Source organism: Dipteris shenzhenensis, chromosome 13, assembly GCF_047967505.1.
Source record: "Dipteris shenzhenensis isolate YYH24624 ecotype China chromosome 13, Dip_SZ_1.0, whole genome shotgun sequence".
Taxonomy (NCBI): Eukaryota; Viridiplantae; Streptophyta; class Polypodiopsida; order Gleicheniales; family Dipteridaceae; genus Dipteris; species Dipteris shenzhenensis.
In genome coordinates, this window is record NC_141608.1 from 8743189 (window position 1) to 8766896 (window position 23708).

General features: G+C 46.1%; 1 protein-coding gene across 1 annotated transcript in view; it reads right to left on the reverse strand.

The window, feature by feature from the left end:
- The window catches only part of LOC147894994 (Amino acid dehydrogenase family protein), a 44387-nt gene extending 22730 nt beyond the window's left edge, over positions 1 to 21657 (reverse strand). The window contains exons 1-2 of the mRNA XM_087383515.1: positions 21341 to 21657; positions 20998 to 21181 (exon numbers count right to left, since the gene is read on the reverse strand). Of these exons, the coding sequence (XP_087239641.1) occupies positions 20998 to 21181; positions 21341 to 21457 (301 nt within the window). The 5' untranslated portion in view covers positions 21458 to 21657. The remainder of the gene's footprint in view (positions 1 to 20997; positions 21182 to 21340) is intronic.
- Positions 21658 to 23708: the final 2051 nt, after the last annotated feature.

Sequence of the window (23708 nt, forward strand, 5' to 3'; positions counted from 1 at the left end):
ATATTGGCCTTTAGGTGGGAGGTTGTTGGGGTAAAGGCACATTGCCACCCCTTTTATTAAAGTTATGACACCTATGACTGACTTAAGACAGTCATAGGGGGAAAAACCTAACTTAAGAGTTTGTGGTGTGGCTCATCACTTCACACCCGCACATTTTGGAGTCTTCTCTCTCTCACTCTCTCCCTCTTGTACTTCTCCCACTCACCTTCCCCTCTCATGGGACCAAAGGGTTACCCAGTTGGAGCTTCGGATTCAGGACTATGCTGAGAAGCTTGATTTTGAAATGACCAAGCTTGCTCATGCAGATATAGCCCTGGGGATGGCGTGGCATTCTAAGAAGAATCCAGCCATTGATTGAAAAAAGCACGTATATCAATTCAAGATGAATGATGTGCTTTATGTCTTGCGAGGTGAGAAAGATATACCTCAGGGACCGTTGGTTTCTGTGATGGAAATCCGAAAAGCTCAAGTAGAGTTTTAATTCCTTTGCACAGCATCAGTAGAACCGGTCGATGATTCTTCGGCTAGTACTGATGTTACGCAAAGTGGTGAGATGGCCAAGCTGGCTAATCTTATAACAGAGGAGTTCTCTGAATGTTTTAGGGATGAACTACCTTATGGGTTACCTCCAGAGCGGAAAGTTCAACATAAGATTGAATTGATCCCGGGGGCAGAACTTGTAAATAGGCCGCCCTATAGAATGAGTTTTACCGAAGAGGCGGAGGTGCGTAGACAACTGGAAGAATACCTCAAGTTGGGGCAGATTCAACCAAGTTTCTCACCTTTTGCTTCGCCAGTGATATTAAAGAAGAAAAAGGATGATACGTTTCGCCTCTGTATAGATTACAGAGCATTGAATAATATCACTGTTAAGCACAGGTATCCGATGGCTCGGATTGATGATTTGCTAGATGCATTACATGGAGCCGTGATTTTCAGTAAGATTGATCTTAAGTGTGGCTACCATCAGATCCGGATTAGAGCCGAGGATGTGCATAAAACTGCTTTCAGAAGCAGGTTTGGTCATTATGAGTTTTTGGTAATGCCCTTCGGACTTACCAATGCTCCAGCGACCTTCGTCATGCTTATGAACGATTTACTACGTCCGTATATCGGAAAGTTCGTAGTACATTTTATTGACGATATCCTGATATTCAGTAAGAGTATTACTGAGCATCGTGAACACTTAAGAGTAGTGTTCAGTACTTTGAGGAAAGCCAGTCTTTATGTAAATAAAAAGAAAACTATACTGTGTATGGTTAGGCTTGAATATTTAGGATTCATAATTACTCCACAGGGGGTAGAAATGGATCCGAAGAAAGTGGCTGCGATACTAACTTGGCCAATCCCTCAGAGTCTGACCGCGTTGCGATCATTCTTGGGATTTGTCCAGTTTTATAGAAGGCATATCAAAGGATATTCCGGAATAGTATCGCCATTGACTGACCTGACCTCAGATAAAGTACCTTTTATTTGGGGACAGAATCAACAAGAAAGTTTTAACACCATAAAACAAGCTGTGGTCACAGGACCGGTGTTAAAAATAGTTGATCCCCAGAAACCGTTGTTCCTAGAAACCGATGCAAGTGGCATTGCGGTAGGAGCGGTTCTCCTTCAAGAGGGAAGGCCAGTAGCCTTTGAAAGCAAGAAGCTTTCTCCCTCTCAAAGAAATTGGCCAACTCATGAATTGGAGTTGTATGCTGTTATCCATGCTTTGAAAACATGGAGGCATTACTTGTATGGTTCAAAGTTTTATGTGGATGTGGATCATGATACTCTGAAACATTTTTGTAAACAGCCTGACTTGAGGGGCCGCCAAGCTAGGTGGGCAGAGCTCATGCAGGAGTTTAATTTAACGATTCGGTACCGAAGAGAAAAAGATAACAAGGCTACTGATGCGTTGTCTCGCATTATGCACAACCTGAGTTTCACGGTATTAGAGAATGCTCTAATGACCGAGATAAGAGAAACTCAAAAAGTGGACGAGTTTGTCCAGAGCTTATGGCCTAAAGCTCATGTCTTAAAACCCGGGGAAAATGAAAAGGATGACCTAGCATCCAAAAAAGGCCAAACTTATGCAAGATATACCATAAGGGATGGTATGCTAGTTAGAAATGGCAAGGTTGTAGTACCTAGTCAGAATGATCTCAGGCAGAGAGTCATTCGACAATGCCATGATAGCCCGTGTGCGGGACATCCAGGAGTCGAGAAGACATATGATCTCGTGAAGCGAGATTTCTTTTAGCCAAAGATGAAAAAGCATATTCATGAATATGTGACACGGTGTTTCTCGTGTCAGGTAAGTAAGGCCGAGCGGGTGAAGCCACCCGGACTTTTACAGCCCTTGGAAATACCACTAAGTGGGAGAGCATTTCCATGGACTTTATTGTAGGGCTGCCTACGACACAAGGAGGATATGATTCTATCCTTGTGGTGATTGATCGTCTAACCAAGATGGCTCACTTCATTCCAACTAGAGAGTCTGTTAGTGCCCCGCAAGTGGCGGATTTGTTCATTAGACATATATTTCGTCTGCATGGATTGCCTAGATCCATAGTGTCAAACAGAGATGTCAGATTTACCGGTCATTTTTGGACAGCGGTATTTGAGACACTAAGGACTGAGTTGGGAATGAGTAGTGGGAATCATCCTGAGACGGATGGTCAGACGGAGAGAGTCAACCAGACTTTAGAGGATATGCTGAGGGCATATGTGTCATTGAGGCAACATACGTGGGACAAGTGGTTGCCATTGTTGGAGTTTGCCTACAATGATAGAAAACATTCATCTACAGGGTTTAGTCCGTTTGAGCTGAACTATGGTTATAGACCGGCTAATCCAACTATAGTTGGAATACCTCAGAAAGTGCCTAGTGCCGCGAACTTTGTAGTTCAGATGAGGGAGATGCTAGCACTTGCGAGAGCTAATATCTGCCAGGCTATGGATAGAGCCAAGGTGTATGCGGATGAAAATCGGTCTATAAGAGTATTTAAGGAAGGAGAAAAAGTTTTTCTCAGAGTTCCTTCGCACTTGAAGTCATTGACTTCAGGAGAGTGTGCTAAGTTATCACCTCGATACTGTGGGCTGTGGTTAATTCTAAAGAGAATAGGCAGTGTAGCCTATAAATTAGAATTGCCACAGGGGTGTAAGGTGCACCCGGTTTTTCATGTTTCGCGCTTAAAGAAATTTTTACATACATGTGACTCACTAATCGAAGGTGTGGTTTTGTTTCAGGAGATAGAGGATATTGCAAGGCGCAAACCAACGAGAATCCTGGACCGAGGAACAATGCAAATACGAAATCGGAAGATACCCACGGTGTTGGTTGCATGGCATGGTCAGCCTCTATTCGAAGCTACCTGGGAATCTGTATATCAGTTGCGGAGAGTGTTCCCAGATTTTATCATCGAGGACGCTGATGTCTGAAGAGGGAAGGAATATTATGCTCTAGCCGATGTAGCATGACCTCGGAAGAATCAGTCGACATTTCCCTTAAAGGATCTATCTCTGTAATATATGTGTTTGCGCTTCATATAAATGATCGGGAGGGATTTAATGTCAAGGTCCTAGGTGAGGGCTGATAGCACCAGACTAGGTAGATCTAAGGCCAAGGGCCTAATGCAAAGGTTGTGCCTAGGGGCAATGAATTTAATGCATCCCAAGAGAGGGGTGAAATATAGCATTAGGAAGGCCCTATATGGATGACATGTGGCATCTAGATCTATCTAGGGAATTGGGGCTTGCTGAGGCTAGAGAGAGAAGAGAAGGAAATTATTCACGTAGAGTTGGGAACGAAGATCTCTGTCTGCTTGTTAGCCTCAGCGAGATATGGCTGGGAGGTGATACATGGTGCTACTCCCGTGATACGAAGTATAGAATAGGAAAGAATGTTTGACACTGTATCTGCATTGCGTTCAGTAATCTTGCTTGTACGTAGTTCCAGACACCTCTTTGCTGAGCATTTCGCAGCCTTTCTGCCCACTACATGGGCCTATGGCTGGGCGTCTTCAGCCCCACAGCCAGCCCTAAGGGTGGACTTCCTGCCATCTCTGGTTCTGAGCAAAGTGGCTTACTCTAAGAAGGGTATGCACATGCCTGCCATGTGGCTTGCTCTAAGGCTCTCCAGTTGCTGCAGAGAGATAATTCAAATTGATTCTTTACAATGCCGCAAGGGCTCCTATGTATAAAAGAGGGATGGTATAGTCTCCCCCTCGGATCCAACCGACCTAAGGGACAGACTGGCAGATTTGGGGCAGTTGGCTGACAACGCCAGCCTTGGCCGACCTGCCATAATGTTCGACCTGTGCCAGCCAGCTGGCACTGCTAGTAAAAGACCTATAAGTCATCCTTCTGTCCATCCATTGCTGGGCTTCTCCAGCCAGTCCACCACCCATGTTAGGGCCCATGGATAGCACGTCTCATGAGGACTGTTCAGCCCTATCCATGGTCTCCAATCAACCCCAAAATAATGTACCTGTTGCTGCCCATGTGGCAGCCAGTTATGCTGTCCACATGGCATCCATAACACTCATGGAATTGTCCACATGGCATGAGTCCCTTGAAACCCTAGCCTACTGCAGCTCTCTCTCCCCTCATTTCTGGGCTCACATGTGGGGACTCAGTAGATGCTGACAGATAATGGCTTCAACATGTGTGTGAGGCCCCACCCTTCATGCGGGGCTCACATGTAAGGAGATAACCCAACAGATAATGGCTGCAACAAGCCAGCCAGAGAGCTTGCTGTCCACTTTATTTTGTTGGCATGGCAAGTATTATGAGATATACTTAGTCAAATCTTTCTTTCCCAAGGTCTTCCCGATAAAAACTCTACTTAGCTCAATCACAGGTCTTTGTAACACCCATAAGTTTGCCATAGGAGAAGAAAGCATCTCTTGACAATTGCTTGACAATTGCATATCGTTACTTTTTGAAATTTCAAGCTCTTTAAATTAGGACATTTGCCAAAAGAAAGCATACGTTTTCCTACTATCAAGTTAGGTACTAGTTGGCTAGGTTCTAGCATTCGAGGGTGGACATTCGACCTCCATTGAAGGGGTTACAGCCATTAGTGTCCTACAAGTTGAGACGGGAAAGGTAGAGACCACATCCCACCTGAGTACCCAGACATGGGACCATGCAAATGAACTATCAAAGAGAATGTTGAAAGTAGCCTTGGCCTGTGAGCATGAAAGAGTCAAAGAGATACAAGAAGACAAACTAATAGGCCTAATAGGTTATGTGAGAAGGCCAACCAACTCAAACCAACCCTGGACTAAGCTAATTGCTAGAAACCTAAGGGTGAAAACAGAAGTATAATTGTAGTAGTCCAAATTTTCAGCATGCTGACATGGAAGGCTGATGCGATATGCTGAGTTGGCAGCCATGACATGTGGCAATGGGACACATGGCTGCCAGTCCATGAGATGGCACAGGGCACCAGCCTGTGGCGACATGTGGAGGGCCATGCATGAACCATGGCACGACTTGTCGTTGCAGGAACTCCAGCCCTCATGCAGCCAACTAAATTCCAAGGGGCCATGCCAAAATGGGCACAATTTCCAACGTTGGAAGCTGGCCCTCCCTACATCTATAAGAGAAACATTCTCCCCCTTCATTTGCACACTTTTCACACCCCCTTGCTGCGCCTCTTGCAAAAATCATTCTGCACGCAGCTCTGCAACAGCCCTTCTGTGCAGCCCTTTCTCCACGTAGCTCTGCAGCAGTCACTCTTTGGAGCAGCCCTTTCCCCACACAATCCTGCAGCAGCCTCTGCAACAATGCCTTCTGATCCTCCTGCAACAGCATCTTCTGCTCATTTTGCAGCAGCCGTGCAACACCTCCTAAGCAGCCTCTACAGCAGCTCTTTCTGTTCATCTGCAGCAGCACCAGCCCTCCTACAAGCTGTTTCCCACACAGTGTACAGCAGCAGAGTCACTATGCACCCCTATTCTCCCAACAGCTATGCTCAAAATTCGAAGAAAATCTGTAGAAGACTTACAGTGTTTCTTGATAGCTTTTGAAGTTGTAACTACCAGAAGCACAAAGTTATGTTAAATCTGAATGTACTTTTCGAACCATTGGTGAAGTGTTACTGACGTGTAGAAGCTGTGGTAATTGTGCAGGCATCTTCCCTTAGGATTGGAGAGCTCATGGAGCCTTGAACATCCTGGCTGGGCGTATCTTTTTGTATGTATATAGACTTACTGCTGAGCCTTGAGCTTCATTTCATATGTTGTACATAGCTCATGCTATTGTCTGAATCCTTTCTGTTTGGTCTGTTTGGCAGGTGTTGATACAATTTAATTCAACACCTTGGTCTTGTATCTCATTGTAATAAATAGCCTGGATAAGGGGGGCGCCCGTCTTGGCCCCTTAATCATGTTTCATCTTTTCACAAGCAATATTGTATATTTCAGTTTCTGTCCTGCAATAAAGCAATATTCTGCAATCTTATGCAAAGCAATCTTTCCCCTTTCCTGTTAAGAGAACACAGATAGGTTTCAGCTGATCAGAGGTGAAGGGTGAGCGAAACAGTTAGAGGTCCCACGTGGCAGCTGCTGATGGCAGGCCATGGGGCAGCTGCTGAGCTGGCTGCCTGCATGGCTGTCCAGCATGGCCACGGGCTGTGGATGCCTGTGACAAATCATGTGTCTCATAGAACATATGAAGTGCATCCATATGCCACTGGAGACCCTTAGTTGAAGAAAAGAGTAAAGCCACATCATTTGTGTAGACATGGCAGCCAACTGGCTCCCGATGTGGCATCGCTGAGGTGGTGCCTTTGCTGCAACTGCTCCTGCACCCTGTCCCTGTTGGCAGACTGCGTGTGGCTTGGCTGGTGCCACGCCAACAGCCAATCAGCCCGTCAGCTCCAGTCAGCAGTGCAGCAGCAGAGTCAGCCTACTGGGCGGTATTTTTGGAGCCCAAGGGGGCCTATAAAAGCAGCCATCCACTCCTCAAGCCTTCAAGCCTTCAAAGCAACAGAGCCAGGCCTCCCTACAGCAGACCAGCAGGGTAGCCTTATCCTCTTCAGCGATCTAGCCTCATCTAGGTAGTCTAGTCTTTCCAGTTTTGCAGTGAGGGTTTCAGCCCCCTCATAAGTTGTATTCAGCCCTTTGGGCATTCATTACTCAGTTGTATCTATTTCCTCTTCGGAGGTCCACTACATCCTCTTCGAGGGTCACCAACTTCACCGTAGCACCACTCCCTCCAAGAGCTGATCACACATACCTATTCTTCACTATCACCACCCCACGCTTAGCCACACCACACACACCACATAGGAAGCACGACACCTACCACGACATACACTTTGATCACAGCCTCTCACCGGCCTACTCTGGACGCCTAAACAAACTCCTAACCTACATCCATCACATACCACTCATAGAGGACCGTGCTGCCCTGATTAGTCGCACACTCCACGAGGCTGCCCTCCAAATCTTTCCCCACACCACATGGTCCACTAGACCACCACCTCTTGGTTCTGTACCCTGCAACAATTGGTACGATGCGGAGTGCAAGGCTTATCGCCGACAGCTCCGACTTGAAACCAAATGTCACCTCCCGAACACACCAGACACGGTACGCAAGTACCGACGTCTCGTACGTCGGAAGAAACAGGCATTTCTTCGTTGAAATGAGGAGGAGCTGCTGCACATCTTGTACAGCAACAACTCTAAGGATTTTTGGCGGAGATTCCTTGAGCGTAGGTCTCCATCACCCCTCACTGACACGAGAGTCTGGCACACGTATGAACACCATCTTTATGATGTCCCACACCAGCCCACTCCGGATCTCATACACACACGTCGCCCCACCACTTGCACGTTGTTCACCAGAGGGGCAGTCAAGGACGCGACATTGAAACTGCACAATGGCCGAGCTAAGGATCACGAGGGGCTATGCACTGAGTTTATCACATATGGGATCGACACGTTAGCCCCGATCCTAGCAAAGCTAATCAATGACGATGTTTGCCTTGGCTTCCCCCGCACCTGGACACTCAACACCATCACCCCCATCCACAAGGCAGGGGATCCCATGGACCCGAGTAACTACAAGACTATCATGATTGGACATGTGATGTCCAAGATCTATGCAGCTGTATTGGATGCGTCAGTCAGCCTGTTCGCAGAGATGAGAGGGCTCAGAGCATAGGGTCAGGCCGGTCTCAGGCGAGACCATGGGACTATGGATCACATACTCACACTCAGGAGTGTCATTGAGGAGGCCAGATCATGGAAGGAGAGGGTATATTGCTGCTTTGTGGATTTCCGCAAAGCCTTTGACACAGTACCTCGAGCTCGTCTCATCACACGCCTTCAGACACTGGGATTTGATCAAGAGATCATCTGGGCAATCATGGCACTGTATGAGAGAGTCTCAGACCAAGTTCGAACAAGCGCAGGTTGGACAGATGAGATCTTGAGTACCATAGGAGTCAAACAAGGTTGTCCCTTATCACCGACCCTGTTTGGCCTCTACATCGATGAGCTTGAGACTTTCATGGGGGCGTTCGGAGGGACCGGTTGCTCACTTGCCGGGATCATCATCAGGATTCTTCTTTATGCGGATGACGTGGCACTCTTGTCGTCCACACCCGAGGGGCTCCAGCGACACCTGCATGCACTGCAAGCTTTTTGTTTATCCCATGATTTGGAGGTCAACCTTGGCAAGACCAAGGTCATGATCTTTAACACCTCTCAAGCAAACATGCAACGGAAGCAGTTTACTTTTACTTTCGGTGGGTCACCAGTTGAGATCGTATCCTCATACACTTACTCCAGTCCTATCTTCACGATGAGACTAGCAATGCAGGTCAAACTGAGCAGGAGATACACCTCACTCGCTCGGCTAGAGAGACAATGCTTCCACTCCCACTTCCAGGACCCTCGGACCAAGGCTCTTCTCTTCGACTCCTTGGTCCGACCAGCCGGTATGTATGGCAGCCCTTGTTGGGGGCCTGACATATCAGAGATAGAGTGGACACGGGTGGAGCGCCTGCAGATCCTCATGCTCTCACGGATGATCCGAGGGAAACCGTCTGTACCACATCACATCATTCAGGCCGTTGGTGCTTCTCGACTCCAACTAGATGCAACCTTTCAGACCATTATATATCTACACCGGGTTAGATCATATGGGGATTGCACATCAGGGAGACAGAGGTTGCCATGGTTGGCTCTCGATTCCTCCATGAGGTTGGCAGGAGAGAGAGACGAGCAATGCTGGTATGCACGGACTCACAGATGGTTTGTGAGACTAGGGTTCCACATCGATAGGATACCTCCTTTTCAGTACAGTTTAGATGCCCCTTCGGTACTCCCACGCACCATGCCGATCGGGCCACACACCAACCAAGTCATTCGTGAGGATCTCCTGCAGCTACACACCTTTAGGACCTGGTTGGAGCCGAGGGAGCTTCCAGTGAAGCTGAGTTTCTACAGAGATTACTGTCTTCGTATTTCGGAGGAGGGATTCATCACACCACCGGGGTACACTGAGCTTCATATGCCTCACTCACTACGGATCTCCATCGGACAGTTTCAAGTATCATCACACCGCCTCCGCATAGAGAGCAGTAGAGCAGAAGGGATTCCTAGGGAGCATCGCTTATGCATATTGTGCGACTGTCAGGAGGTCGAGTCGAGGAGCATTTTATTTTCAGGTGCCCAGTGTACTACGAGATCCGAGGTCATTACCAATGCCTCTTCAGAGACAGCGCCGAGCTCCTTTCCAGATTCCTCGCCTACCCAGATCAGAGATGCCTCGCAGCCTTCATTCACGAGGAGGTCCGACACAGAGAGTACTTACTCAGGCGACGGGGCTTGGCCACATCATTAGACACCTCTCAGAGCAGGATCACAGAGTTCTTCTCATCGAGTGACATTGATCCTCCAGTCTCTAGCCGCAGACGTGATAGAGACCCCGACCCGACGACCGCAGCACGACACACGAGACATCGAGGGGACACACAGATCACTCTGGGGGACCTCCCGTCATTGTTTAGACCCGGGATACGTCCCACGGGAGTCACGGTGGCTCTGGTCTTGCATCAAGCCTTGTCCAGGAGACCGAGACGTACAGCACCCCTTGACGGGCACCAACGTCCCATCATCGGCTATGCACCAACTAGGGCGACATGACATATGGAGGATTCCGCTCCGCTCCAATCCTTTTCTTTTCATTGTTACATCCAGATGTATTTGATTTGATTATGTATGATCAGACTTAGGATTCAGCATGGGTGATGATGCTCGTTTCAGTAGCTCCACCCTTACTGTGATTTGTATCAGGTTTTCTTTCAGTCTCATAGACCCATCGGTCTTCCAAAGACTCTAATAAAATTTCTTTCTTTCTTTCTTTCTCCCTCTGATTCTCTCACTCACATCCACAACATCACTTTGTGTATTGAATGCATCATCTTGCAGTTGCAGTAAGTATTGAGCAAGAGAAAGAGTGAGGATAGTCTATTTTCTGCTACACAATTTGAAGGTCAATCTTGAGAACAATTCACGTTCGACGGGTTGTAGAAATCGTTGCATCTTACATATACCTGGAAGTGCTTTTCTTTGGCCCAATCCTAACAATGAAACCAGCACTGCAGGCCCAACTAAGAAAGGGGTATACCACACTTGCCAGACTTGACCACTAGTGTTTTCCCCATCATTTCCAAGATCCTCGAACCAAGTCTCTTCTCCTTGACTCACTGGTCCACCCAGCCAGTATGTATGGCAGCCCATGCTGGGACATCGACCTAGTGGAGGTGGATTGGGATCGGGTGGAGAGGCTTCCAGTTCTATTACTAGCATGGATGGCCTGCAATGAGCTGCCAGCCCCACATCAGATCACCTTGGTTGAGTTCGGGGTCACCCCACTTCAGCTTGACATAGCATTCCAAGTGATTGCATACCTTTTGTCGAGTCATGGATTTTGGTTCCATGACCTCAGGCCGACACAGATTAATGGCTGCCCTTATCCGCATCCATGAAAGTGGCAGTTGAGGGTGATCAAAGTGTTGGTATGCTCGGACATACAAATGACTCATAAGTCTTGGACTTCACATGGACTGATTATATCTTTCTAGTAAGTCTCGAGGACCCCTCTATTTCGTCTAGGATACTACGTTTTTAAACAAAACCTGTCTGAGTTTCATGAATGGTGTTAGTGCGATGGGGCCACAGCTAGAGACTCACGATCTTGGCTATGATCTTGTATACCGTATCCAGTAAAGTGATCAGGCACACCACTATCGAATATCCGATCGATCCCCCCCCTTTTCAAGATCAGACAAACCCAGACTCACGGACTGTGGGAATCGGCCTGAGTCAAAAGGTCTCCTAGAATGCAAAACGAAGGGGTGTATGTATGCACTGCCAAAAGCACATAAAGAAAGCCTTTGCAACCATCCTCGCCAGAGCACTTCTGCAAAAGGAAGGCCTTAAGGGCCTTCAAGAACTCCTCATTTGTGAACGGGGCCTCCAACTACCTCCACCTGCTCAAAGAGACTCTACTGCTAAAGTGTTTATCTAGACTGCCTCCCGTGCTACAAGAATCTCGAGGGACAACTCCTCAAACTGAAACAATTATTGGTAGGAAGTGGTGGTCATCTCTAGAATCTCCTAACGCTTCAAGTGCATTTGGCCTCTCCCATCACGTAAGCATTGTAATTGCCTCCTTCTATCCCCTTGCCGGATCCAATGGGCCCCAAAGAAGTGGAAGGAGAACTCAACCCTACAAATCTCAATTGCCGGGAAGTCAAGCCATGCATCCTCAGACTGGTCTACAAGCCACTAAGAGACCGGGTCCTGCTCCCCGATACGCTCTAAGCCAAGTCTTGTGTCAATTCTTATCCCCCACTCCTAAAGCGAGGGTGTCATCGCTGCAGTGCATGTGCCTAAAGCTCCTCACTGTGCCTCTGAACCGCATCTGCAACCCAAACAGCTCAACCATCCTAGGGCAAAGAATCAACTACTGTGCGATTGCTAATGTGCTCCATCATGAAGACCATGCATGTTTAAACTTCCAACCCACCACGGTCCAACTTGTGGGATGGGGGGAGGTGGTGACAAACAAGGCCGTCCTCTGTGTGGAAGCATATAAAACAACCGTGGACTCTCAAGATTTCAGTGGAGGCTTGGGTAGGGAATAATCTGTGCTTGTGCGGCAACGCACCAAAGGTATGATTGACTCGATGTCCACTTTTATTGCCCACTGCATCAGAAAAGAGATCCCCACACCTAGCCAACTGGTGCATTGGTTCAAAACAGCCACTGTGTGACCTATTTAAGTTGCTCCTCTGATCTTCAGCGAATCATTGCCACTAAAAGACCTAGACCACATGTGTCTTGGGAGAAAGCAAAATAGCCAACTGAAGTCGCACTCTAGCCAGAGGGCTTGGGCAGAGGCGAGCGCTCAAGGATTGGCAAGGAGGAGGGGAAGAGAGGGAGAGGATGCAAAGGAGACTGTAGGGGGTGGGGGGAAGCAGAGGCTGCCGCAGGCGAGGGAAGCGGGAGTGGAGAAGGAAGGATTGCAAATGAGTTGTGAGGATGATCCTCCACTTCGCTACAGTGGCAATGGAGGGAGGCGGGAGGAGAGGAGAAGGTCTAGATGCGGGGTTGAAGAGCCCCAAGCTGAGGGGAGAGAGAAGGTTCGGGAGGGTAGGAGAGAGGGTCTGGAGTTTGGGAGGGGGGGCTTGAGCGAGGCTGCTGCGAAGTGGTGTGTCAAGGAATACTGCGAGGGAAGGCTCTAACTAGGTATCCCATTTGTCTACGTCCAAGACAATGCCTTGGTAACCTTGCAATATCAACCCTCTAACAGAAATCACTCTCCTTCAAGGTCTCAAGGAGAGTCTCATTTGGCAACGACTTTGGGTAGCCTACGATCACCAAGGAACCCTATCATCTTCCAAAATGGAAGCTGCCATAGCCAAGGACTCCAACACTGTACCAAAGCACCCCCAATAGAAGATAGGATGGAACGATACTCCTTCGGGAGGTCAGGCAAATGGAGTGTCACCGGAAAACGTTACACATAGTGCGTCGAATCCATGTCATGCATTGTGAATCCATGGTACGATGGAATGAAGAATACCAATGCAGGCCAAGGAAAACCGGGCTCTGCTCCACGAGGACCTGAGTGATGACAGGGGAACTCAGCTGAAGAAGAAACATTCCCTTCTTGTAGATGGTGACCTCCTAAATGTTGTGACTCTCTAACGCAAGCTCGCCTATATCCAATCACACACCTGGCTCTCATTGGGTGTGAAGCCAGCAATGCAATCCACCAATGCAACAACAATCTTCACCTATTGTTTATCCTCTGGGAAAAGTGCAATCTAAATGGGTAGAAGAGTCAAGGTCCAGACCAAAGGACAGTCATCACCAAGGTTGCATTCCCTGGTAACAAAGGAAGGAGGGATAGAAAGGATTGGAAAAAGGGGGGCGGGGGGGGGGGGGGGGGATGGAAGAGCAACAGCCCCAAAAAACGCCAAACAAAGGGCTGCAGCAGCAAGTCGGATCCCTAGTTCAGAACCCAACACTTGTTGGCCAGCCACAGCTAGTAAAGATGGGGAAAAAGTTCCCCAAAAAGCTTCCAAAGCCCAAGCACGATTGGCCCGAAGAGGCTGCTCGAACAGCAACATGAAACGATCATTTTCTAATTCTCTCTTACTTTTCGTCAATCACGGGCAAGGCAAATCACAGGCGATGGCAATGATTCCCTTGAGGGGGGGTTTGTTGGGATATCTCAAGGTGTATGCCTCAGGCACACCTTGGTTTCTATGTGTGAGTGCTAGAGGCACAGTTAGGTGGTGGAAAGCCACATAGGATGATTGAGAGAATCTAGGAGTAGATTGAGGAGATGATTGTGGAGCTCTGAAGTCATCAGTGATGTCAGTAAGCATGTAAGAGGTGCCTACATAAGGACCTCACTCTTCTTCATTCCATAATGCAAGTATTCTGAATGTGTCCACTCTACTCTTTCCTTTCAGTTTACCAACAAGCTACTGTTCTGCAGGTAATCGTACCAGCCTGGTCTCTATTTCGAAATTAGTCTCAGCCCACGGGCTAGTTACGTGACCATTAGTGTTGAATCTAGCTCGCCCACATTCACGACTAAGGCATAAAGACCTGAGCTCTAAAGCTTTTTCCCCCAAGCTAGTAAAGTATATTACATCAGCGCCAGTCGTATGCCTAGCTTTGGAATTGAAATTGCAGCGGTCTCAAGTGTAACTGCCATTTCCAATGACATAATCAATATGTTTGTGAGCGAGTCTTCCTCCCCTTCACCAAATTCTCATAACCAGACTGAGAGCGTCGAAGCTTGCGCGTCTGGTAACTATGACGTCGCTGTAGCCCACGTAATTGAAAGGCATGTAATAAATCTCGACCTGCTTCCCTCTTCAAGTAGCCCTGACGCGAGAAGCCAGGTCCTCACGTCAAGAAGTCCCGCGTCTGCGCTCTAAAAAGATTTGGAGATCACATCGTCATGACTGGCCACAGGACAACGGCAGTTGGTGTAGCTGTAGATGCGTGGCCCATCCATGGCAAGATGGAAGAAGAGGCGTCGATAACAAAATATCCATCCCTTGTTGTCTCTCGTTGCAAGGTCCTTTCCGGGCGCAATATTATCAGGATTTCAATTCTTTCTGTGAGTCCATTCCCATTCTGAGTCCTCTCCGGAACTGTCTGGTGTGGTTCGCGTTCGCGCCCACGGTCTGTCAAACTGAGATTTGTGGCTTCTATACGACAAACCTTGCTTCTCTTGTCGCAATCCCCTCGTTCAGCCTGCACGCTCTGATACCAAATGAAACGATCATTTTCTAATTCTCTCTCTTGCTTTTCGTCAATCACAGGCAAGGCAAATCACAGGCGATGGCATCAAGCCCTCAGTTCCCTAGATGGTTCCCTCTGCCACATGTCATCATTCTAGACCTTTAGCTTGGTACACCATTTACCCCTCTCTTGGGACACAATTAAAACATTTGCCCCTTGGCATTTTTACACATTTAGGTGCACCTAGGCCTGAGCACTCAGAACCACCTAGTCGATGCCAATACACCCTCACCTAGGACCTTGGCAGTTACTTCCCTTGACCATTTAATTTACGCACATAAAATATTACAGAAGTCGGTCATCTAAGAGAAAATGCCCACCCATCTTTCCGAGGTCATGCTATCTCGGCTAGAGCATAACACAACAAGCCTCCCCTTGACACAGCAGAAAAAGCCGGGGGGGAACCAAGAAAAGGCAAAGGTGGGCTGAGGAGCAGAGGAGGTGGGGATGGAAGGGAGAGGGCTGGATGGGGGAAAAGGGGGGGGCGCACCTAGTAGGCGGCGAGCGGGGAGAGCCCCTTTTGAGCAACGATGTTTGGCAAAGATGCATATAATAAAAATATCCTGTCCACTCTCTACTTCTTTTCTCTCTTCCTACCTCAACAGTCCTCTTCATGTTCTCTTACTCGATGGCTGAAGGGATCACATGCATGGTTGAAAGTTTCTAAATAAGAATTCCTTCCGCCTAAAGATGAGTTTGACCTCATGTCCAAGTTCACTACATCAAGTATGGCAACTTGTCATTTAATGCTTACCTTGACTTGTTTGACAAACATAAACTTCAAGTGAAGAATAATCATAGTAAGAACCTCGAGGACGCAACTAGATATGCAAAGATCTATGATGACACCACATCCAAAGGAGGTCAACCAAAGGACCTTCTTCACAGAAACCAGCTATAAGGACCAAGCAAAAGAACTTTAGTTGGAATAGACACTTTCATGCTAATAGGACTACGCAAACTCAAGCCTCGAGTTCTTTACATTACTTTGGGTACAGCAGTCATTTGTCGCTATCCACTCATCTGCTCGTAGCTCTTGTTCTTTCCTCTCTTCCTACCTCAACAGTCCTCTTCATGTTCTCTTACTCGATGGCTGAAGGGATCACATGCATGGTTGAGAGTTTCTAAATAAGAATTCCTTCCGCCTGAAGATGAGTTTGACCTCATGTCTAAGTTCACTACATCAAGTATGGCAACTTGTCATTTAATGCTTACCTAGACTTGTTGGACGAACATAAACTTCAAGTGAAGAATAATCATAGTAAGAACCTCGAGGATGCAATTAGATATGCAAAGATTTATGATGACGCCACATCCAAAGGACCTTCTTCACAGAAACCAACTATAAGGACCAAGCAAAAGAACTTTAGTCAGAATAGACACTTTTATGCAGACTCAAGCCTCCAGTTCTTCACCATTACTTTGGGTACAGCAGTCATTTGTAGCTATCCTTGGATTTGCCATCTTATCCTCCTAATCTATTCCAACTTCCTACAATTTCTAACCCCCCCCCTCTTTCTTCCTGCCCCTCCCTCTTCTTTCACAACTCTTATCTTCTTCTTCCCTGCTTCTAGCATAGCCTCTTTCTTACATTGGTATCAGAACGTGTTCTTGGACTGTAACCCTTCTTCACACTGCTTCTCTCCACCATACACTTTCAACCTAGTTCATTTCTTCCATATGGACATTGCCAATTTATAGTTTTGTAGGCAAGCAATACGCCTCTGCTACTATCGACAACAGGGGAATAAGCAGCATGGAGAACCAGCCTGCAAGCCACTCCACACCAAGCTACTCACTCTAGGTGACTCCATTCCAAGATATATACCTTTGTAAGATCCAATCGTACAAATTCAGATTTTGTGGTTCTAAAGTCCAAAATTCTGAGAATTTTAGCTATTGGGGCTTCTGCACCCGTTTAAGATATTTCGATATAGTTGAATAACTGATCACCACTTGGATGAAAATTCAAAGAATTTGCATGTCTGCTAAGGTGATAGAAAAATATACATTTGTAAGACTAGAATATATCCAATCGCACAATTACAGATTTTTGTTGTTCTGAAGTCCAAATTTCTGAAAATTTTAGCTGTTGGACCTTTTGCGCTTACGTAAGATCTTTCGATATAGTTGAATAGCTGATCACCACTTCGACGAAAATTCAAAGAATTTGCATGTCCGGTAAGGTGATAGAGAAATATACCTTTGTAAGACTATAATATATCCAATCTTCCTAATTAGATTTTTGTTGTTCTAAAGTCCAAAATTCTGAGACTTTTAGCTGCTGGGGCTTCTGCCTTTACCAGCCTCTGCCAATATGCCAAAACTCAAGTCAATTTCCATTCTGCTCCGCCAAGGCCTTGGCCCAGCTCCAGCAAAGTTGTCCTTTGCTGAAAGAGAGCCTTGAGTCACCCTTGCAAAACACCCATGGGTGGGCAGCCTTGCAGCAGCCGGCCTCAGATGTAACTGGACGCATCAATTCAGCCATCAGTGTTATCAACCCTTCTACTCCAGCGAGTGCCACTATACATTAGATCAGCTAGAGCCAATTGCATAGTTGTATGACAGCCCTTGAGCTTCCCATCCTGCGATTGATGTCTTGATTTCGAGGGACGGCTCATTCCTCTGTTTTGTAACCTCGCCATGACTTGGTGAGTTAAGGTCATGTTTCAGCACTAGATGCTGGAGAGCAGATTTTGTACTTCATTTATCACTTGCCCTGAATTTTATTAATTTCTTTGCATCTTGATTTGTTCTCCTTCAGTGAGGCACTGTGCTACCCAAGCTGGGGCAGAGATGGAAGTATGACCTAATACCTGTCAATGAGGAGCAAATGGAGGCGCCTTAGTCTGAGCTATTGCTTACCATTGCAAGAGGCATGAGTTAGCATGCATGTCCTACCTCACCCATTCTTGTAGAAATGCGGGCTTAGTTTATGGAGCACCATCTACTATATTTCATACATGGTTTAGGCTCAAGGAGAGCACTTCAGCAAATTTAGCCAGTTAATCAACCAACAGATTGGCCAGCAGGTCGGTCAGATTGGCTAGGCAGCTAGCATAGCCCTTAAGATAAGGACAAGCAGCCCATACGTTTCAATTTCAAGATCATGTGAGCAATGTTGAATATTATAAGCATGATGATGGCATGTCACTATCAATAGGACAGCTTGAGGCCCTGAAGGCATGGGGGTTTTATGGCTGTTGCCAGGTGCACATTCGACATTCCACTATTAGAGATTTTAACGCCATACTGCACAGAATTAGCCTTGACATATAGTGCATGATTGCAAGAAGAACAACTTTGAAAGCAAATCAGAAAAAGGAGGAGCTATCCAAGAAGAAAGAGACAAAACCAAACACAGCCAACCTAATGAAAGAAGAATTAGTCTTGGTGGTTCCATGCGGTAGCCCCAAGATCAAATTTACGGATTAATGTTTGACGATGCAATGTCGGATATTGAGGAGTCGTCAGAAGCTCTAAATTCCTTTGTGAAGGTGAAGGATAGTGAAAGTTCTTCAGTTTTGGACTTTAACAACAAAAAATCTAAATTTGTACGATTGGAAATTTTCTAGTCTTACAAAGGTATATATATATATATATACAGTTTGCACTGAGAACAAGCTGTCTACACCAAGGAGAAAAAGAATGTGAAAGCCCACTCTGAGCTAGAATGTGTGGCAATTAACAACACTGACTGGTGCATAAGCTCAGAGATTCATCAAGATGCTGATCTAGTGGGGGTACTTGGCTTGGTACAACAGCAGGCAACCAAAAAATAAAGCACCATGGTATGGTCTCTCTCTATACATTAACATTGGCTTCAGTTGCATGCTTTGTTCACAATGTTTGTTCAACTCTTCCGTTGTTGTGGCCGAGGCATTCGAAGCCTTCTGCTCATTAGTTGAAGACGTTGGTAGCAAAGTTTCCTCAAAGGTTATGATGTTGACTAAGGGGAACCGATCTTTGTGTTCGTGCTCATGAGGAACCCAGACCATGTCAGAATTTCAATTGCTGAAGCTTGCACCTGTATGCAGCGGATAACAAGACCGTCTCTCCTCCAACACTCGACAATACCCTGAATATGAACCAACACATAACAATGATTTGCAGAAGATAGAATAGCAAATAAGATGCTGGGTAAACTGTAGCGAGAAAGGCTGTGCCACAATAGAGGAAGTGGGGATTGATGCTGCCCACAGTTTTGACAATAAAGGCTGTTGAAGATCAAGCATCTTCAGAACGAGATCACTAGTCATGGCTGTTTTGAATTCTGGAAAAGCTTCCTTTTCTTTGCTTGTCCAGGATATTCTTTTTCATCAAATTATCAAGAGGAGTTGTGATTCTGGCAAAATGCTTAAAGGAACGTCAATAGTATGAGTGAACACCAAGGAAAGCTTGCTCTTTGAGATTAGGTCGATCTTGAATTTTTTTAATTTTAGCACGATCCATGAGGATATAGTCCTTAGTGACTGTGCCCTAAGTACCGGATTTGTCAGAAAGAATTAATTTTTCTTGGCATCGATATATAACTTGTGCTCCCGAAAAGTTTGTGGTACTGCTTTCAGATGTCTTTATTTATCTTCATCATTTTTACTGAAGATGAGGACGTTGTCGAAGAAAGTATCCATGTACTGTCTTTGTAAATGAAAATCTTTCCTTCATGTGGTTGAAGGTGGTTGGGGCATTGGTAAGGCCAAATGGTACCACTAAATACTCAAGCACACCAAAATTAGTGCAAAAAGTATTCTTCTGCACATCTTTAGGTACTATCCGGACTTGGTGGTACCCGCTTTTTAAGTGTATTTGACTAAATGCAGTTGATCCACGGAGTCTATCTAAATCTCATCAATCCGAGGTATGTGAGATCGGTTTTTGACTGTCATCTTGCTCAAGGGCCAATAATCAAGACACATCCGAAAGGTTCCATGCAAGAATAAGATAGTTGGAGAGCAGAAGTGGGAACCAGTAGGCCAAATGAGACTGACTCGAAATCCTCTACTGTTCCTGCTAGAGAAAGGCAGTCGCTTGCCAAAGCCAACTTCTATGCAGTGGAATAAACATCTCGAGATCTCACAACAAAAACTCCAAATGCCAACTCACCCCTTGTGCATGTATGTATAGAGAGAGAAGGCCTCATATAAAAAGAGAGCACACACAAATGTACAGCCAAACAATCTCATATATAGATATTAGATCCAAGTACAAAATCTTGTTCAAATCTATACCATCACCTTCAGCAAACATCCGCTGAGAAAGGACACCAAACTCAGACGCTGTTTGCTCCTCCTCCTGCTATAAATCTCTCCTAGATCACTGCGTGTTTCCAACAGACTTTAGTGGCTGCTCTAGGCTGATCCTCCTGTGCACCACAGTCCAGCTATGCCTCTTCGTCTGCTCCTGGATAGTGTAAAACTCCTGCAGAAATGACTGCTTGGAGTGCCCACATAGGGGCCTTTATATAGATCTAAATCCACCAGAAAGTTCTGTCAATTGTCAATGGCAAAAAGAAGCCCTTTGCAACTTATGCTCAATAATTCTGATCAGAAGGACCTCCAGCCGCACTATGAATTTCAGAAATAGATACATCTCAAAGTATCTTAGTGTGTACCCAAGCCTACCCAAGAGATGATCCACCCCAGAATGTCCTTTATATGCCAATCTCTGACCATGGAAAAGCACCAGGTTAAAGTTTCATGCAATGCATGCTAAACCTCATACTATGATCCTCCTTCTTCAAGGTATCAATTGAAGCTTTCTTAACGAAAAACACTCCATTTAATGCAAACAAATAAATACTTGCTTGACATCACGTCTAGTTCAGCTCACCATTGGAAAGCTTCACGAGGTAACTGTATCTCAAAGAAAATTTCAGATATATTGTGCTTAATATACATGTTCTTCCTCATCCGTACGTACTGGCAAGGTATTTTCGAACAGGGATGTGTTATCTTTCATGCTTAAATTGGATGACTTTGCTGTGCACAGTTATGGAGCGAACCCGCCTGGGTAAAAGTCAAAGCTTCCGCTTTAATCGTTGTGGCCAGAACTGTACCTCTATGCGGGAAGATTAATACACAACCCTTTTCCCACAACTCTGAGGGGTCAGGAAAAGTTACACAAGAAAAGCTGTTATCACGAGAGTGAGTTAAGAAACTACCATGCACTTCAGGATCCGCATTCAGCTCGAGAACGTGATCCAAAATCATATCTTCGGATGCATCAGATGGCAAATCCACCGAAATGGATTTCATGCCCACCTCAGTGCAAGCTTTTCTCTTCATACGCACGTAAGTTTGCGAGTCTTTCCTGTCCCCTACGATCAACACGGCGAGTCCAGGCACCTAGCCCAATTCACATTTCGTAAATACCCGCCCAAATCGTTAATGTGGTGCAGTGTTTGCCGTATCTCTATCGCGAAAACAGGATTATAGCACAGAAAAGACGATTCCTCAGCTGAACACAAGGGAATTGACAAACAATGTACTCCTCGGGGCCCTTACTCTGCCATAGTTGTTCCAAAGATAGGTGATCTCCTGGGCTATTTCCTGCTGGATGGCGTTAGCTATGGCCTTGCCATCAATAATTGTGGCTCCGGTGCGCGCATCACTAGAATCCATCACGTCTGAGTGAGGAACTCGTCCTTAAAAAGCTGTTACAAAGACGGATCTGAGATGGGTAGCTGGTGGTAGCGATCAACTCCGACAATGAAGTCAATCTCAACAAAGCAATACATTTCACCAGGAAATGTGCTCGATTTGTGCGGTCCGGTTGGCGAGCTGCGTATGAAGCTGCAAGCTGGAAGCACTTCACGTTTAGTTTTGGTCATGAGTTGTCCGATGTGTATCCCTTTGCATCCAATGGGATAGGAGGCCATTCCATGGAGGAAGCTCGTCGGATTCCGGTGAAATCTGGCGGCTTTCAACCTCGGTGGCTGACACATGGCCATTCCCGGTTCGCGGGGAGGTGTCACGTCACGCCACATGGATTCCCACCGTCGGATCTTAGATTTTGTGTCATCGGATTTTGGGGGGCATTTTTTGGGTTTTAGACGGAATCGACCGGACGATGGAGATTAGATCTCCACCGACCTGCGCCTTTGACTCACCCTGCTTTTCTTGCCCGTTGGATTTCAATGTACTTGTAACTTCGATAAAGTCTGACGAACTTCAGGCTGGCATGTGCCCCTGATTCCAATTGCAAGCCCTCTTTTCGGACTGCTATCCAAAGCCGACATATGCTTGACCTATCTAATGCGTGACCGGTATTCCATTCACACATAGGTGGATGAAGGCAGACGAATGTAGAGCTAAATCCACAATTTTCTTCCTTGGTCTATGTAGCCATTGATGTCGCACGAGATTTTGCTCAGCAAACAAGCGAGGGATCCCACCACAACAATAAGACGCCCTCTCATCCAAATGAGTGTGAAACTCGCCTCTTTAGGAACACTAACAAACTGTAGTCATATTTCATTGATGCCACTAGTGTTTTGGTCTTCGCGTTGTCCCACGTGTAATTGTAGAGCTCCAAAGTCAAACAAGTCTTGAGGACTTTAAGTTGCCCTATGTGTATCCCATATTGCACTCCTAAGGCCAGTTTCACAACCTTGCGACAAAGATAAATAGTATCTTATGCTTTATAGACCTTGTCCAGACAAGATTGAATATTTCTGTGAAGATCAACAAAGTCCTAGCCTTCAAGATATGCAAGTCTGTCCGCACAACAAGGTGCCTCTTACCACGTTGGACGAGTTTTCCCTCGACGAACATCTTGCAATAATTGAGGTGACGTATGGGATCTAAGATATTGTATGGGATTGAGAGGATGAGTGGAATGGATAATTGTAAATACCATGTGTATGAATGATGTATCGATACCTTGGTATGGGGTGAGAGTTATTTGCGTATGGGATATTATGTAGTTTTCAGAAAGTAGGAAGAGTGTGTTCCAATAATGTAAGAGAGATCACATGCCAAGCATGTGGAAGGCATGTGGAGGAGTGTGGAAGACTGTGGAGTCAAGAGAAATCCTTCTAGAATTCCTATGTGGAATAACGAGGATGTGGACATATGGAAAAGAGAGGATCCCTATGGGCTCCATGTGGGAATCTCTCAATATTTTAAGGCTCATGAGCATCTTTTGATGGGACACATGTCAAGAGTAGCCAAAAAGGACATGGATGGTGACATAAGGGCGTATGTGATTGATGGGGAAAGAAATCTACAAGCAGCAAATGTAAATGGGTGAAGGAGGGTGACAAAATCTCTATAAAAGGAGCCCTCCTCTCCCTTGTTCAACATCTCTTCCACCATTAAGCCTCATGGTGTTGTAGTTGTAGTCTCCTCAAGCCTCTTCCATGAGCCCTGTCTCTCCCTCTTGTAAAAGTCCTGGTAGAGGTATCTATGAAGGAGGTGCAATGTTTCCCCAGAACCTACCCATATGACCCAATCAGCCCTTTCAAACCCCTTGATATATTTCAGCTCATGTCATATTGAGCTGCAAGATATGCTTTCAATAACATATCTCCTTCTCTTTGGCGTAGACCGGCTTGGTGAGATTATGGCCTCCATTGATCCTTTCCTTCTCCCTATGCTAGAGTGCAACATCACTAAGGATGTTACCATCTTCATTCTCGTCTAAGGGAAGAAAGGGAAGAATGTGTGGTGTGGTCTCTTGGCATGAAATTTTCTATTTTATTTTCCCTTTCACAGTGATAAAGATCTCTGTCAGTCAGTTTCGAAGCAGTAGGAAGCTAAGAGGTGCGTGAAGTTTAGCAAAAGATGTGACAGGAAGTTAGGGATAACAAAACTTCACGCACCTCTAAGAGGTTATCCCTAACTTCCTGTCACATCTTTTGCTAAACTTCAC